Raw genomic sequence first — 17,798 nt, 5'->3', positions numbered from 1 at the left:
TAGCACCAGGCTGCTCTTTGTTTGCAGTTACTGAGAAGCCACTGTGTCCGCTGACCACATTGTGCTTGTGTTCGTGTTCGCCATGCAAGGAAGTCTGCTCTCACATTCAGTAAGGCTGCATTAAGTGCCCAATATAGAAGTAAAAATGCTGTGGTACGTGGCTCAGAGACCACATGCCAAGATCTGAAAAGGAGAGAAATTAAAGGAAATGCATTTTCAGCCTTCCTGTAAATCTCTTCTCTCCTTGTTTTCTACACTCGGCGTTGCTGGGATGCTGGTTTTCGAGTGTGAAGGAAGAGAAGTTAAGCTAGTTTAAATAAGGTAAATATTTAAAAGCCTCAGTCCAAGTTGATCTATGTCTTTACTGCTGTTGGATATTTAATGGATTTCTTTCACAAATAGTTTTTTAACAATTAAATGGCAAATCTGCAATAGGATGGCATAATCTGTCAGGAGAAAATCTTAGGCTGAGGTTTTATATGTTAATCCCTAAAGGCCTGGACATGGGGGATAACTGAGAATCTTTATTGGTTAAGAAGGAATCTGAAGGCTGTAATCACTCTAAACCTTGCAGGAGCACCTTCAGTGGGAGCTCTGCATCAGGCAGGACTTGGCCTCACACTTGAAAGTCTTTAGACACCATAACTGAAATAGCTGGGAAAAGATGCTGCTTTTGTTCTTGGCTCTAGAAACCTCCCTCCTTTGCTCCAGCTCCCCTGTCTCAGTCGCGTTCTTAAATAGCAACTTAAAATATATCAATATTGGCAGCTTGCAGGATTGCTTTCCATGCCAAGGCTGCAACAGGTACTATATCGGTCCTTGAGCCTTGTTCAAATGAGCCAAAAAGGGCTTGTCACAGTTCATGTCTCGTGGGCTGCCTCTTGCAACAAGGTCTTGGCAGCAAGACTCTGTGTGGTGGTATTTCATGTCAGAAACAACACGTCATTTTTGGCAAGTGCACACACCAGAAATGGCACCTTCTGCAGTACATAAAAGCATCCGTTTGCTCTGTCGATAGTGAACTGCATGGTCAAGTAAGGTTTTGTTGTGTTTTAAAAGGTTGTAATTAAACACTGTTGTGGCTTCCCCCCTGCAATGACTTCGCACTTCACTGGTGCTGGGATGCAAAACGTTTGGGTGTGACTGAACGCTAAGACTTGAACTCTGAAGCATATTCAAAATGCTATGTAAGAGACGGAGGCGTTTGCCTTCTCACTTTTGCTCCTAAAATCGAGTGCTCCTGTTTCCCTCTGAACAGTCTGATCTGCCCTTGGTCTCCCAGGGAAATGAAATCAAATGACCACTCTTCAAAACAGCCATTTCAGCAAATTACATCCTGAAGATGTAACCACTTGAAAAGAACGTGCACCCAGAAACTCCAACTATTGCCCTTTTCATGGTGATATTTTTATAGGCTTTCCATTCTTATCATACTGGTAAACAAGCATTTTGATGCAGTGAGAGTTGGCCGGGGAAATCCAAGGGCTGCTTGTTATGGAAAAGTTATGGTTTGTATAGAATTGCACAGGTTGCTTCTGACACTTAAAGAAGGCTTTCAGCGTGGCAGCTGCCATTGTGCGAAATCTTTTGCTAATAAAACAGTAGAGGAAGAAATTAATTGCAGTGTTCAGCAGTGCTAGCATATTGGCGATGTCCGACACAATATGTACCACCCAGCTGTTGTTTATAGGCGATACGTAGAGGTGATACAATATCATGATTATTCTTGGTGCCCAAAGTATGGCAAAAATAGAAGTTATAGTAAACAAAATGGCTGTTGTTTTCCCTGTGGAGTACCCTCGCAGTCGGAAATTGCTCTTTCGTCGCAGCTTGTACACAATGATGGAATTCAGGATGAAGAAGATGGAGCAGGGCACTAAGTAAACGGTAAAGCAGTGGATCCAGATGAGGACATGATGCATTGATGTGCTTATGTAGTCTTCAATCCAAATGTTGGGCCACCAGTAGTAGGGGATGCTGGTCAAAAAGCAGGTGATATAGACACTTACAATGACTTTTCGAGTACGAGCAGGGTAGGAGACTGTGTGATACTTCAGCGGATGGCACACAGCTATATACCTATCGATTGTTAGTGGAACCGTAATCCAAATGGAGGTGTGGATGGAAGAAAATTCCAAGACCTCAATTATTTTGTCCAGTACCTGAGGCATCTGTTTATTTAAGATGAAGTCTTCCATGAGGAAGTCAACAAAGACGATGAAGAAGAGAACCAGGATGTCAGCAGCAGCTAGAGCTAGAAGATAGTTATAGGAGGACTTCTGCCTGCGAGCGACGAGCTGGGAAAGGATGATGACTGTCAAGATGTTTGCTGTGGAGACAGAAACACAGAGTTAGGCTATTAAGATGTAACACTAGCTTTTCTGAGCACTTGCTTGGAGCAGTAGCTCTGTTCAAGCACTTAGCAAAATGACCACCTTTATTAAAGACCAAGAAACCAAAAGGGAAATGCTACAGTTGAGTCCCTCAGAGAAGCTGTTGCAATGAGAGGAGCATGTGGCCCTGCTCCCAGCTGTGGGATATGCTGTCACTCAGTGTCCTCACAGACCGGGACCGGGGACAGAGAGAAAGTCTGGACCTTTGCTCCAGACCAAGGCTAGGTGGTGTCTGGCAGCCCTTTGCGATCTCCTTGGAGCAGGCGTAGAGGTAGAGTTACGGCCCTCGCTCTGTCGTTGCTGCTCTCTGGTCAGCTCCACTGCCACTGCAGGCGCAGCAGGAGCATCCTGGCCAAGGGGTGTTGGGACCCCTGCCCATGTGCAGGGAGGCAAGGGTAGCAGGAGGGAGCAGCAGTAGAAAAAATTAGCATCTCACACACACACTCTTATTCCCCCCTTTGCTTTTTTCACAGTTTTTTACAAGTGACAAATGAGAAGGGCAGGGTGGGCATTGCAGAGAGATGCTTTCTTCCTCGTCCCAGCTTGCAGTGCCCGCCTGTTTTTTGTTTTGAACTCCAGCTAAAAAGAGCTGAAATCAAAGCCACCTGGATTAGGTAATTTTCTCTTGCCTGAGTGGGATCCCAGTCGAGAGAAGGACTTCCAGGGAAACGTGTCCTCAGCTCTTCCTGAGAGCTGGAGGTGCTTCACAGCACTCTTGAAGTTTTCAGTTCTTCCCAGAATGAGTCTCCTGTAATTCAGTCCTGCCTGTCTGACCTGATCTCTTACAGATGGGTTCTGGGGGAGCGCCTCCCTTCCCACCACTGAAATGATCTGCTCCACAAAGACCTGCTTGCTTATCCAGAGCTGCTCTTTAGAAGTCCTTCTCCAACTACAAGGCATTTTTCCTCTGGAGTGATGCAGTTGAGCTTTTAAGGAGACCCTGCTGGTCACATCAGATGTGATGGAAGTTCTGATTCAGCCCAAGTGTAAACATCCTTGAGTTTCTGGAAAAAAGCATCTGCTTGCAACTCTTTGGCCACAATACAGACCCATCAACTAAACCATGCCTAGATGTATTGCATGACATTTGATATTGTGGTGAAGTGCTCAAGTATCTTGCCTCTGCTGTTTCACTGTCTGGTTTGCTTTAGTCTTCTAAAGCTGTGATTCAACTTAAAGAATACACTTTAGTAGCTGCTTGAACCAGGGCTACAACAGATGCTATAGGAAAGGCTCCATCCTACAGCCCCTGGCCAGGCAGAGCTCCCCACCGTCGATACAGACAGCCCTTGAGAGCTTTCCTGGAGCACTAAGTACGTGTAGCCAAACTTTAACCACTTGCCTGTGTTTACTAGAACTTACTGTGTGGCCTTGAATTGGAAAAAAAAATCCTAATATTCCTACTAGCGGTATGGCTAGAATGAGGCAGGCGAGATTGTTCGCATCAGAAGTTTATATCGCTTGGCTAGAATACCTGAAGTAGTACTTAAAAATCAGAGATCTGGTTTACTGTATAAGAGACTGCCAAATGTTTATATTTGACATTTTCATAAGCGTCCTATAAATCACCTCTTCTGTGCATTCAGTGCTTCAAACATTTCTGCCAGCTTTGATGGATTTCCCAAAACAAATCAAGAATAATTGTAAGGATTCCTTTAAATCAGAGGGAAAGGAAGTTACTGACATTAAGGTAATGATGACCTAGGACATATGTCCTACAACTGAAAATGCTCTTTTTTTTTTTTTTTTTTTTTTTAACTGTTTTACTTGGCACTGCAGAAAACTTCCTCCTTCATAAATGCCTTGAAAGCCTGCTGTCTGTGAGCAGATTTCTGCCACCAGGGAAATGAACTGCAGCAGAGTGAATGATCTTGAGTAATAGCCCTCATAAGTGTCACCTATTTTTGTATTAATATATTAATTTTGTATCTTGGAACAAAGCTAAACCAAACATGACAATCAACTGACTCCTTCCCTAAAAAAAAAACCCAAAACCAAAACAAAAAAAACCCAACCCATGATCTTTTCAACAGTATTGTCTCAAATCACCTTCAGGGGTTTTCCTATTCTGTCCTCTGTTAACATGGGTGCAACTGCATTGATTTCAGCTCAGAGCAGGCGGGGGGGGGGCATGATATAGTCAGAACTGCTGTGTCATTTTTCACTTACTTGCTTACAAAATGCCTCCATGGTGCCTGCTGATGAGCCCTAAAAATACAGTGAGTGATGTACTGTCAAGGAAATCCTCAAGCCGGAGTGTTTATCATGACTGTGCAGCCACTGTTGGTTTTGGGCAGCCAGGCTGAGTGGCTCGGCTTCGCAGATATTGGATGTGACCCATGGGGTTCATCTTTTTAAATCCTCTGGATTTGACTCACTCCAGCGGCAGCAGCTGGAGCCAGTGTGCGGCAAGGTTGATGCTTGAGGATGTTGGTCCCTGCTGGTAACTCTGGCCTGACTGTCAGAGGAGCTCCTGCAGGGACACTGAAGCCGTGCCACGTCTAGGCACAGCAGCCCTGCTCCGCACCACTTCTGCCCATTGCGGGGGTCCTACTGCTTGGTTCTAACCTCACTCCCATTTTCCTACAGGAACAGATTTACAGAATCATAGAATTGTTCAGGTTGGAAAAGACCTTTAAGATCATCAAGTCCAGCCGTTAACCTGGCACTGCCAAGTCCACCACTAAACCATGTCCCTAAGCACCACATCTAGACATCTTTTAAATACCTTCAGGGATGGTGACTCAACCACTTCCCTGGGCAGCCTGTTCCAATGCTTGACAACCCTTTCCGTGAAGTATGAGCAGTCCTTTCCTCTGTACCCTCTCCCCCCGCCTTTCTCAGGGTTCCCAGCAACGGCAGTAACAGCATGTACTGAAATGCAAGTTATTTGTCTAACACCAGCAAGCTTTGCTTGGTGAGCCGGATTAGAAAACTGATCTGACAAAGTACACGCAAACTGTATCCAATTTTTCTGCAAGGGTTATGGTATCTTGTACTGGAAATGCTTTCCCTGGGATCACATTAGGGCTTTTTCTGGCTGGATGATATGAAATATAGTAATATAATTTACTTTGTGAAAACAGATATATACTGGGGTGCAGTGGAAAGTTGCCAGTATGACAGTGTCTTAGCACAGGGTTCGGGAGTATTTTTCCTGCTGCATGCTCTATAGGGAAAGCAGAGATGGGATGGGTAAGTCTCAGTCCTTCACCCATTTCCTAGCCAGTGTTAAGTCGGTCCTTGGTATGTCCTCAAACACTATCTAAAGCTCAGTAAAATAGGAGATGGGTAGGAACACCACTCTGTGTGAACAACTGTGTCCTTGTGCCAGCATCTCGGTGACTCCTGGGTGCCTACACAGTGCCCTTCAAGCTCTCCTGTGGGCAAAAATTACCTGCTGTGTGTGAAAGGTGATGGAAGAGCATTTGCGACATTTTAACCTTGTTTACTCTAATTTTTGCATTAATATTGTAGTCAGTGATGAGGACTATGGCAGAGATGATGGAGATGTAAAAATACCTGTCTCTACTATAATGTACGTGGAGCTACAGCTGCTGGATAGGTCAGTGCCCCTAAATTGTCCTGGATGGTATACTGCCCATTTCTTGCAGTGTTTTTTCTAGATACTAAGTAGTTAAGATCATCTGAATTTGAAAGAGATTGATCACTGTGCTGAGAGTTGATTAGGGGATGACAGATGGGAATTTATGCCAGCGTCGCTTGCTGCAGTGCAGTATTCTGAATTTATAAATATCTGGTTGAGAACCAGGGCTTGATTAGGGACTAGCTGGCTGAAGCCTTGAGATGCTACTATCAGATGATGAGAAGCAACTGTAAGAAATGGCAGTCTCAATTCTTTCCTTTCAGTCATAAGGATGCCTTTGAGACACAGCATCCGAAGGTCTCTGACACCCAAACAACCATTGGTCCACGCTGCTCAAAATACAGCAACCTTCTAACTCAGCCAGGCTTTGTCATGGGACGCTTACATCTCTCCTTTGACACTTCCTCTGACTTTATCAGCTTCTGAGTACAAATTGTAGCACTGAAATTCATGCAACTGGAGGTCCTACGTATCTGAGAGGGATCATCCTTCAGGAGTGACCTTGGTTCTCGTGTGGATTTGGGTTTGCTTCCTGTACCAAAGCCACGCTGCCTTGCCTGCAGGGCCTGGGCAGTCTTCTGTGCCTCCTCAAAGCAGTGCCTGTGACCTAAAGACACAGGTTTTTTTCTCCAGCTTCTTGTTTTGTGGATTACAGTCATAGCTCAAATAGTCTCTAACCACAGTCTTTGCGGGGGATTCACAGAGCTCCTTCCACTGGCTGTTATCACCGCATGTGATCTTAAGCAGGAGCAATTGTATCTGTCTAAAGAAGAAATAGGTATGTTTCTGGGCTGTGGGTTTGGTGTTTTGGGTTTTTTTTCCCCTTTTTTTATTGAGAGCATTTTGCATGTACATAGTAGCCTGTGCAGTGAAATAGCCTTTACAACACAAGTGGTAGCACAAGTGGTTGGGAATAAGGCCTGCTGTGTGGTTCAGTAGTTCAGCATCGTAACTACCTAAATGAAGTAGCCATAAGCATCGCTTACCGAGCATGATAAACATTAGGTCACTGAATGTAATGGACACCTTTTACCGAATACAGTTGTTGCTAGGATCCCTACAAATTACTGTGCAATGTATGAAACTACTCTGCAGGCCTTGCATTAGTCACCTGACTGGCACAGAGAGAGATGGTTTATGAACTTTTTAAATTTTAAATTGCTTTAAAAAATATGTTAGTAATACCTCCTTCTTAGATTTAGAAGCTCTGAGACTGTAAATACAATATGCTAAAATTATATGGTGAAAAAAAGTGGTGTTTTGGATTAATGGGAATAGGTTATTTCCTTTAAGCTAGGAGGCAATATTAAAATGTAAACAGATACTGTGTCCAGCAGCCAGATCTGACCATGATTACTAACAGTCATTTGCCAGTAGTTACCAGTTGGAGATGAGAATGGCGTTCAGCCCTTACTTTTTGTGGGAGCTCTCTGGAGAAAATGATGACAATAGGTGATTTCTGATGGAGGCTATGTAACAGGAATTATTTTTAAGAAAATGCTGTGGTAAACATGTTTATTACTGATGTTGGCTATAGCTGGTTATGTGGTCTTTTAAAATGACCCCTGGATGCTGTTTTCCCTTAAAGAAGATAGGGCAGTTCCATGTTTTTCTCTTATAGCTGGTATGGGTCAAACTCAACGCTACAGCAGATGGGGACAACCTCTGTGAACAGTGCCTGCTCATGGCTAATGTAATTTTTTCTTCTCTTTTATTATTGTATCCTGAGATGCTTCCTTAAACCATTGTGAAGCGTAAGGAGATACTTTATAGACTATAATTAGTGCAATACAAGTTTTTCCTTCTCTGAGAGTTCCTATGAGGATTGATTTTTAAAATAAATTGATTTATTTGTTGTTCAATTATCTGAGCACCACTGAATGGCATGCACCTACTCACCCTCAGTGGGGGAAGAGCTGTCAGCCCCTTCTGCCAGTGCCTGCATCATCTCCCAGGGGATGGAGAGGGATTTAAGCCAAAAAATGAGCAACACAAAAGCTACGACAGGCGTGGATGCAGGACTGCCACTGGAGGAGGTTTCACACCTTGTAGGAAGGCTCTCATATGGTTTGTTGCTTAGAAATCCTATGTGCAGGTACAGACCATGCTAGCTCTGAGGGTGAAAGTGAACCTGGAGGTAGAGGATGATCAAGCTCCTGCCCAGGACAACCCAAACTCCCCTCCATACATGGGAGACCGGTTAGTGACTGCCAGAGAAAACGCGGAATGGCCTTGTGCTTGCAAGTCACAGGTGAATTAATGAGTTGTTGTCAGAGGCCAGATTCTGATACTGAAATCTGGCCTCCGGGGCTTTTCTTCTCCCTGCCAGCATTTACTAGCTGATGTGGCTCCAGGGAAGGATGCTGTGAACGGGGTACTCTGCTCTGCAGCTGGCACTAGCCGTCAGTGGGTCATGGAGGCCAGAGAAGGATTTTAATCCAGCCAAAAGCACTTCCTCGCCGTTGGAGGGCACAGATGCAGTAATGGTGTGGAGATGCCAATGGCCGGCATTCACTCTGAGCCTTGCCAACCACTCGGACTTAAGTGCAGTAACTTGTCTGGCAGATGTGTAATTACATTGTATTGCTTTTAGCTTTCCTAGACCATTGGAGCAGGCTTTCTTCCCTAGTCTTTATAAAATAGGGCTATTTCTGCAATAGGAGAACAGCCCAGGAGGAATGCTAGGCTAAGGTGCAGGGAGGCCCAGGATGCGCCCACCGGTGACACACGTGTGTAAATGCGACAGGGATCTGGTTCTCCTCTTGCCATCTTCACCCTCCTTGTCCACCTTTCCTGAGCTGGGCCTACAGCGCAGAAAGCTTCTAATGACTCTTGGACACCCCCCCCCCCCCCCCCCCCCCCAAGCCTTTCTTAGAGGCACCCGCACAAGGATAAAAACACCTAAAACTCACATCTCAAAACCTAGCCTTGCATCTTGCTACTAGAGAAAAGCTTTCTAATGGAAATCGGTGCTGGGAGGAGAAAAAGCAATCTGCAAAATAATGCAGAAATCATAAAAGGAATTTGGTTATTCATGCAACGTATCTGGACAGACGGAGATTTTCAAGGCAATTCGGGTGTCTCATTTGGCAGGTGTCTGTGGTTTCTAAATGTAGACTGTCAGTGAAGTTTAAGAGGTCTCAAGCTGAGTAACTTGAGCTCGAGGATGACAAAACCATTCTACCCTTTTGATATCGAACGCCAAAGCACCGAGGCAGGTGCCAAAGGTATTTGATGGGATGACTAGGATGGAGGGAGGACGTGATTTCATAAGGGCACTGGCATGAATTCTTTACTGAACATGAATAATTAAAAGGATTTTACCTTTGATTGTGGTTTTACTAAAAAACCAAAGTCTTTATGTCTTCCTAAGCATTAGCTAATGCAATAGGAGCTCACGCTTGCAAACCCCATGGCCAAGCTTTCTCAGAGACTATGCCAATTTTACACAATATGCAGGAAATTACAGACTATGTAAAACCATCGCAGTTTGGCTTTATTTCCCCCATAGAGAATATACTGCATCCACAGTAGAGATATCACTCTTTGGTGTGCTAGTCTGGATTGAAGAAAACACACCTGGAATGAACAAATGTTTGTGAAATATCCTAGTCTCATGTAACTGACTGACAGGTAATTTGTCTTGAAACCAAAAGCAACCTCTAGTGCACCTATCTGCACAGTCAATGCACCGTATGATTGAAAAGATGGAGAAGTTAAATGACTGTACCTTCCAGGGACTCTGTTTCAGGTGGTAGAAGAGAACAATTTCAGTGAAAAAGATGAATTCAGTGTTTCAATAGGCAGGCTTCTCTCCTCTTCCATGGATAAAGGGATAAAACTCCTGTTGGTCATCTTCTGTACCGCTAATTCTGGTCCTACTTGGTTGCCTCTACTTCATTCCCTCTGCACAACCGTACTGGTGTCCTCGGGGGCAACCCAACACCATCTTCTCCCATCAGGTCACCCCCAGAACAGCACCAACAGCACTCCAGACATCGGGGTTTAGGATCCTTACATACATGCGTATCTTTATTCCACAGAATGAAAACGGAATTGTGTGCAAGGTCTCCTGTGCTCAAGGGGTTAATTTGGGCTTTGTTTCCTTTTCTGGTGTCCCAAAGTTAATGGGAAAAGAGATTAAAGGCTCAAAAAGACCACCTGAAACAGAAGGTGAAAGCTTTTGTGGCCAGGGATTACTTTGCACTTGGTGTGTGAAAGCAGAGAGCACACCACGTCAGGACATCTCCATGTTGTTTGTTTGCCTACAGCAAATTGTTTTGACGTGTGCAGATGAAGGCCTTCTCCTGCTGGCTTGCTTCTGCTGATTCACCCCCATTTTACAGAGGGGAGCAGAAAGAGGAGGAGGAGGAGAGAAATAAGTAAGGGGGTGGATGAAGAACAGCAGGATATTAGACTGCCTAGTGCTTCTGAATGGCTTGACTTCTTAAGAACTGGGGGCTCTGCATTACCCACCTACCGTGAAAACTGGCTGTGCTCTCTCTTTTGTGTCGTTGTCATTTCAAGGAAAAATCTCCTTTGGAGTTTTTCCTTCCCAATCCATTTCAGCAGCCTGCCATGCAAGGTTGTGCACTTCATAGTCTACTGAGCCTCCCAAATATTGCACCTCGTTATCATTACAGCCCTGACAGTGTTGTTTCCTACTGATGTGGTAGAGGAAAGCCAAAGTTAGCAGTTGTACTCTGTAGTGGCATTCAGAGATACGCAATCAAGTCCTCTTCTGCATTAGCATGGATTCAGCCACACGCTGCCTTTCAGGCTGCAAGGCTTTAGTGGCCACCGTCTCCAGACATACTGACCAAACTAAATCGCTCCCATCTGCACGCCTTGCTGTCACTGTTTCTGTAGAGGAACACTGTAATGAATCTATTCTTTTTCATAATGATTCTTCTTTCCTTAAAGAAAAAGCATTCGTTTTACAATAGGAAGTGACTCATTTTAAGCATGTTAGCAGCAGTTTTGTTCCACTCTGTCCAGTAGTGCTGCTGTAATGTGCTGCAGTGCCCTTCGGTTGCTCTGATAGCTGAGCTAAAGTTCTGCCAATTTATTTGTCCTTCTTTAAGCAGGATGCAATGTACTGGTTTTGCGTCCAATTCAGATTTTAAGTCAGAGAAAGTATGGTCTTTGAACAAAAGGGGGGTTGAATCAGGCCTCGGAAGGGTTCAGTTCTTATTCATGGTGTGAACTCTATCTAATGAGCGACAGCTGAAGAGTGCTGTTTTTTCAAGGTCGTAACTCTGCATGTAACAATTCTCCCACTCATATTTTCAGATCTTCCTTTAGCACTTCTATTGTTCAGGTGTGCTGTTATGAGAGAGGCTATTTATTCAGGTGTTGGAAATGCTCTCTTTAATCAGAAGCCTGTACTGTGATTGCAGAAGAATATACTAGGCAGTAGATGGTAGGACTCCAAAACGGGTCAGACACACTTCTGTAATGCTGTGTACCTACCTTCTGCCTGCTTTGGTATTTACTGGGTATTACATGCCATGTGAATCATCAGCAAACATTGCTACCTGTCCCTCTTGCTACTCATGGTACTAACCAGCTCACAGGTGTAAGCACAGAGATGGCAATGCTCTTCAGGTCTCGTTCCCCCTACACCACTGAGGAGTGGAGGGAGCACAGCTGGGCTGTTGCATGGTGGTGGTCACTTAGATCGGGGATGCTCAGCCCACAGCCCACCAGCAGTACCTGCCTTGCCAGGACGATGACCCTGACTTGCACGCCTCCCGAATAGCCTCGTTATTCCAAGGTGCATATGGGGAGAAGACTCCAGAAGGACTGCTTCTCCACTGTTTCACTTTGCCTGTGACTGTACTGCCTTTTGCACAGGTGCAGTGCAAATGACACCTGTGTGTCAATCCAACCCCCTAGGAAGGAGCTGACTTGCTGTGTGGGGACAGCCGGTCTGTTATCTGTTAGGGGAAGGTCCATAACATGCAGGCCCCCCCCGACAGTGTGTTAAAAAGCTTAGGCAGCCCTGCTGAGCTTACACGTTCCTCTAGGTCAGGACTACAGCTTCTCTCCCTCTACACGGAGCCTGCCAAGTGCATTCTGTTCATGACTGGGCTTTAAATGACCTGGGTTGTCCCCATCTCTACAACACCTTATTCAGCAGCAGATCTGACACAAAAGCTACCTGTCTGCACCCTCCAGCTGGGAGCACCCAAGTGCGTCCAGGCTGCTTTCCCAAGCTTGCAAAGTCCTGAATCTGTGTTTAAATCTGCATGATAGGCTTCTGCTTAAAACCCAAAGCATGAATAAAAAAAACATTTATAGACCAGGCTCTCAAAGTTTGGGGTGGCACCTTCCTGGGGCATCGGCATGAGTCTGTTACCTCCTGGAGATGCTGTAAGGGTGCTGGGTATGTGCCTGTACTTTGTGTCACTGGGATGTGATGACCCCTGAAGCTGAGTCACTCCACCGGTAGGTGACTAGCCAGGGAGCAAAGTAGAACTAGCCATCACGCAGTAAGAAAGCCAGATTTTACTCTGCCTCTCCACACTATCAGGAGGAGAAGACCCCTGGAAGCATGGAACAGGCCAGGCCCCGGTCTAGGAAACGCTCCCACTTTGTCCTTTCAGCAGCAGTACGCTATAACCCCAACGGGAGAGGTGATTGCATGCAAGGCAACTCAGTTGCTGCTGCACCTTCTAATGAAGCAGGAATCGGGGTCAAAGCCAGGTATCTGCAGGGAGCATTGCTGCTTCTCTGCCTGACCCTCCTGGTCACGTTTGGTGGCACCACCATAGCAGGAGCTCTTTGGTGTAGCTGCTTTGTGCAGCGCTCGCTGGCAAAGGGATGGACTGAGAATTGGCACCTGTTGCTTTTTGCTTCCTCACCTTACCAGCCCCCTCCTGGATTGAATCAGAGCAATTTCTTCCCTCCCCAACATCCAACACCACCTCTTCTCTGGCATTTTCTCTCACTAAAGCAAGAAATGCTTCCATTAAGCCTTCCTGCAGCCTCTCTCTTGCCTCCTGGCTAACTGGAGGTGTTTCAGAGGTCCTCTCTGACTGACAGACAAGGGGAGTGCAAGGATGGCTCCATAAATGATAACCTCCCCCCTCTAAATGGGCGTATGACCCCACTTCCAGCGCTGCTGCCTCACTCTGCTGGCCACCCTTGCACCAGCAGTTTTGCCCTGTCCCACGCAGCCTGCTCCTGGGGCACCCCTGCTCCTGGCAGTGGGACCACACGCTCATGGGATGCCTTTGCACATCTGCACTCAAAACAAGTTTCAGAAAGCAGTCTCTGTCTTGCCAGCCTCTGCTTAGAGGGAAAAGAAACCTCCTGTCCCAGCTGATCAGAAAGCACAATCACCTCTGGAAGAGGCAGAGCCACCCCGGTGCGTGGTATCTGCTGCGGCAGGGTCAGCGTGCAATGGTGCCTCTGTGGTTGCACCTCTTCGCAGGGCACAGCCGTGCACTCGCCTCTGTGCTACTGCCGTAGCAGGGGTGGAGGGAGTTCACCTTGGTCTCCCTCGTCTGCCTTTTTCAGACTTTCTGGTGCCTGGTTGAACAGGGAGGGAGAAAGAGCCACTGCTGAGGGCAGGATCTGCTGAGATGCCTGGGTTATACAAGGGAGGGAAAAGGATGCTTTCTCTGCATGCACAATCAGGCCTGGCATTGCTTGGCCTCAAAGTGGAGTTGTTGAGTTAGTGAAATTTCCTTCAGACACTAGAGTGGGAAAGGCAGAAACAGTTAACTGGTTTCCCCTCTCATCAGTCTTTCTTCAAGATTTGAGTTAACCATTTCCATTTCAGCATAACACTGCACTAGTGCTGTATCTGAGGACAGATTTTAGACGATGTTTCTCTTAAGTTCTTGGCGCCACACTAAGCTAATTACTCAGATCTCACAGACTTCAGGGTTCTTTTTCTAACAGGTAATAAGTGTGCTACCTTTACAATTTTCTAATATTAGAGAACTGAAGAGCAGCTTCAGATTAAAACATGAAAAGCCCTTTTTAGCACTGCTCTCGCCCTGTACCACATCCCCAAGGAAGCTTGGCCATGTGAGTTTTCCCCTAAACATATCCAGCTTGTTCTCAGCTCTGTGCAGTCTCAGGGTGAGAATCATAAATTTCTCATGCACTGTGCACATACTGTGCATTTACTCAGCATACTGTACATGTGCAGTGTTTTCATGTGTTAGTGCCAATGTTATCCTCAGATAACGTGCACCGAACAATCTGACACATTCATACCTGGTGTAAGTCCACTGAATTCAGCAGTGTTGCACCATCAAATGCTTTGGCTAGTCCTGTTAAGCGCTATCACTGGTGCCACTGCTCTAATCAGCTGATGTCTGATCCCTTGAGAAACGTGTGTCACCATTGCTAATTTGGATCATGCACCTATTTTAACCATGTTCTTAGAATGACAGTGTTAGGTCTGTAATTACAACGCAGTAACCTTAGGGAACCAGTGCAAGTATGTGCAGAACACTCATTAAGTGATTTTTCTTGTCTGTGCATGTAAGACTTTCCCCTGTTTCAGAGACATACAAAGGCCAGCTTAGCCACAGACTGCTTCATAACAACTTCTTCACCTGACAGTCTTGAGAGGGTCTCAGTTCCTAGGGGACAGGCACTGAAATCAGAGCTTGTCATTGCTGTGGAGATCTAAGCAGCCCCTAAGGGATTAATGAAGAGGAAACTACCTCCTCATCCCTGCTGGCTGGGTCTCTTCAGGTCAGGGTTGAGAAGCATCAATGCTGTGGAGCAGAAGCACTTGCCTATGCCCTGCATCCTCTGTAGGTAAATACAGGACTTAACTTTCCAGTTCTATGAACTATTAGTCTGAACTATTAGCCAATCTTCAAATTTTAATTATAAGCGAGTGAGGGGAAAAAAAAAATCCACAACACAAAGAACATCAATTCATATGCAGAGTGGTAATTGCATGTGTGCTGTTCAGAGGGAGGCTTCTCTTCATGTCTGATTAAAAATTTTTCTGTTAATTAATTGCTTGAAGAAGGAATCAAGGCGAATAAAACATTTAGAAATTGTAGACTATTAACTATCATTGCTGCTTGCCATTTTACATGTCACTTTATATGTGTAGCTGTACATAGACACAACCAAACTCTCTCACGTTGCACCCTCAAAATACCGATTCACCTCGGTGCATCACAGTGCTCTAACTTTTCCCCGACTCATTGGGATTGCCGTAAGTTACTCTGAGGCTGGACGTGTTAAGCCAGGGAGCAAGCCGTGATGTTTGCCCACCCAGGTTGTGCTGGGCTGGCAGCTCTGCCTGCTGAAGCCCAGTCTGTAACTGCAGAAGTGGTGCTGCACGAGCAGCTCCCTGCCGTCCTGCGTGCCAAGGCGTCTCGCTGACAGCCTCAGACAGCTCCCTCCGGGAGCAGAAACCTGCTCAGCCCTCCGTCTTGGCTGAGACAGTAATGCCGATGGGATGCTCGTGTGGCATCTGGGCATTTTGAGCTGTAGATACCTGTGTGCTGGCAATGGTGCCTCTCAGGTGTTCATACCCGAGCCTGAAACATCCTTTCCTTCCCCATTTGGGGTCTCTCTTGCTTTGCTCATCCCCAGCATCTCTAGATTGTCGTTATCCCCTTTTTAAGTAGGAAATTTTGGTGAGGGTTATACAGTCTGGAGGCTGCTGCCTCTGAGCTGGGACTTTCTTCTGAGCCCTGTACCTGCAGTCAGGGATCTCAGTGTCAGCCCTGCCATTGCCTTCGCAGGGCACTGACCCTAAGGCTGGACTTTCTATATACCATCCTGCTCCATCAGCTGCAGGGACAGGCTCCTGAGTACGCAACTGTCTGCTAACCTTGTGATACCGTCCTGAGTACGGTAACTGTCTGCTAACCTCCCTCCCCAGCCAAGTTCCCTACCAGCGGCACGTTGCTCTGAGAGCCAGCCCTGCCCCAGGGAGCCAGGCAGAGATTTGCACCAGGAAAACTCGACTGATTTGATTACTGCCGGCCCGGCAAGTGATCGATAGGGGACAGACCCGGCGCCCCCCGCTCCTCAGTACCGCTTTGTCTTCAAATGGCCGCGCCGATTATGGCAGAAACTTCACGACGCGCTGACACTTCGTGAGTCAAGTTCAAAGTCAGAGCGCCCGAGCCCGGGTGGGAAAGCGACGGCAGCGGTGCGAGGGCAGGCAGGGGCAAACCCGGCGAGAGAGGAAGCGCAGGGCCAGCAGCGTGCCAGGCAGCGAAGATGCTCTCTAAGAACCGCCCGCGCCAACCCCCGCCGAGTAAGCAAAGGAGCAGGCTCCCGCTGCCTTTAGCGGCCCGGGGACGCCGCACCGCCCCGCACCGGGCAGCCGGGCAGGGGACGCTCCGGCGGGCGCTGCCGGCAGCTCTGCGGGAACCCCGCAGCCTCGCCCCGCCGCGGCAGCGCCCGGGGCAGCCCGGGCACGGCAGCCCGGGCACGGCAGCCCGGGCACGGCGCCCCGTCCCCGCCGGCTCCCCGCTGGCCGGGGCGCGGCACTCACCCGGCAGCCCGAGGCAGAGCAGCAGGCTGTAGTAGACGACAGGTGCGTATCCCAAGCCGCAGCCATAGCGGTGGTGCGCCAGGAGGGAGCCGTTGTGGAGGTGGAGGTGGTTGTGCTCCATGGACCCGCTCTCCCCGCGGCCGCGCTGCCGGCGCTCGCTCCGCCGCACGGGCCGCCCCGCCCGCCCCTCGCACGCTCGGCGGCGGCGAGCGCGGCCCCCGCGGCGGGCAGCGGCACACGGCGCGGCCCCCGGCGGCGCGGGGCGCGGCGGGGCGGGGCGGGGCGGGACCTGCCGGCTCCCGCCGGTGAGGCGGGGCCGCCCCTCCGCCCCTCTCCGCCGCCGCGGAGCGCGATGGCGCCTGCCCCGGGACCCCCCCGGTCGGCGGAGGCAGGTCCGGGGCGGCCGAGGCGAGGCCGGCGCCTCGAGGAGGAGGGGGAGCCCGGCGGAGAAGGGCCTGAGGAGCCCCCGCCCCGCGGCCGCTCCGCGGCGCCCCGCAGGACCCGCTTCCCTGCCCTCGGCCCCGGGCAGCGCGGCGCTGCCCGGCTCGTACCCGCCGCCGTCGGCCGGGCCCCGGTGGCGGTGAGGGCGAGCTCCGCGGGCCAGCCGCTTGCGGGCGAGCCGCCGCCTTCCCAGCGGGCAGCGGGCGCTTCCCGCAGCGAAGGGCAGGAAAAGGGAAATTTCCTCCAAGTTGGCGCACGGGTCGGTAGGGTACCAGAAGAGCGCGGGCAGGGCCTGTTAGCGGTGAACCTGCCTGCCAGCCCTGGATCGCGCTTTGAAACTGGCTGGGGAGAGTAGGAAATCCAGAAATGCGGGGTTGCAGCTGCAGAAGGGAAACGCAAAGCCGGCGTTAATTCCACTGTCACTCTTCTCCCCGCAGCGCTGCGGGGCGAGAGGCCGGGGTGGCCAGCGGTGAAACGCACCGCGCTGCGTGCCGTGAATGACACCGGCCGTCAGTCCCGTGCAGCAAAGCAGAAGGGAGATCGTATTTTCAGAAACCTTCTCAACCCATTCCTTAATGTTTGTGTGTTTCAGTACGTAGGCTCGGGTGTAACTAATAAATGATTTAGAGTTACGCTTGTTACCTTAAGGTGGTGGAGCCCTGTGTTTTGTGCTGCTGATCAGTGGGCTGGACAGATGACAGCACATTGGTATGTTCAGGAGGGTCACGATTTAGTGATAAAATAGGTGCTTGGTCACAGTGCACTTCCACTGAGCAGAAAACAAGACTCTGTTTCACCAGAAGTGTGTAGGGTTGAGCCCAGAACCTGGCACTGTGCATGGGAAGAATCCCCTGGATTTCTGTGG

At 48.5% G+C, this 17,798-nt stretch overlaps 1 protein-coding gene across 1 annotated transcript; it reads right to left on the bottom strand.

Annotated features, from left to right (window-relative positions):
* Positions 1-1,394: 1,394 nt before the first annotated feature.
* On the bottom strand, positions 1,395-16,613 carry GPR139 (G protein-coupled receptor 139). The gene is made up of 2 exons (XM_075719161.1): positions 16,493-16,613; positions 1,395-2,329 (listed from the first exon to the last, which is right to left on the bottom strand). Exons 1-2 carry the CDS (start codon positions 16,611-16,613, stop codon positions 1,395-1,397), a joined length of 1,056 nt encoding a protein of 351 aa, XP_075575276.1.
* Positions 16,614-17,798: the final 1,185 nt, after the last annotated feature.

The sequence above is a fragment of the Pelecanus crispus genome, chromosome 11 (genome assembly GCF_030463565.1).
Source record: "Pelecanus crispus isolate bPelCri1 chromosome 11, bPelCri1.pri, whole genome shotgun sequence".
Taxonomy (NCBI): Eukaryota; Metazoa; Chordata; class Aves; order Pelecaniformes; family Pelecanidae; genus Pelecanus; species Pelecanus crispus.
The sequence above is the reverse complement of the archived record's forward strand: the minus strand, read 5'-3'. Positions and strand labels throughout refer to the sequence as shown.

Excerpts from the sequence above, each read along its gene's own strand:
- GPR139 (XM_075719161.1), bottom strand. The coding sequence starts at position 16,613 with ATGGAGCACAACCACCTCCACCTCCACAACGGCTCCCTCCTGGCGCAC. Across the intron at positions 2,330-16,492 it reads GCTCTGCCTCGGGCTGCCGG|CAAACATCTTGACAGTCATC; the intron begins GTGAGTGCCGCG and ends CTGTCTCCACAG.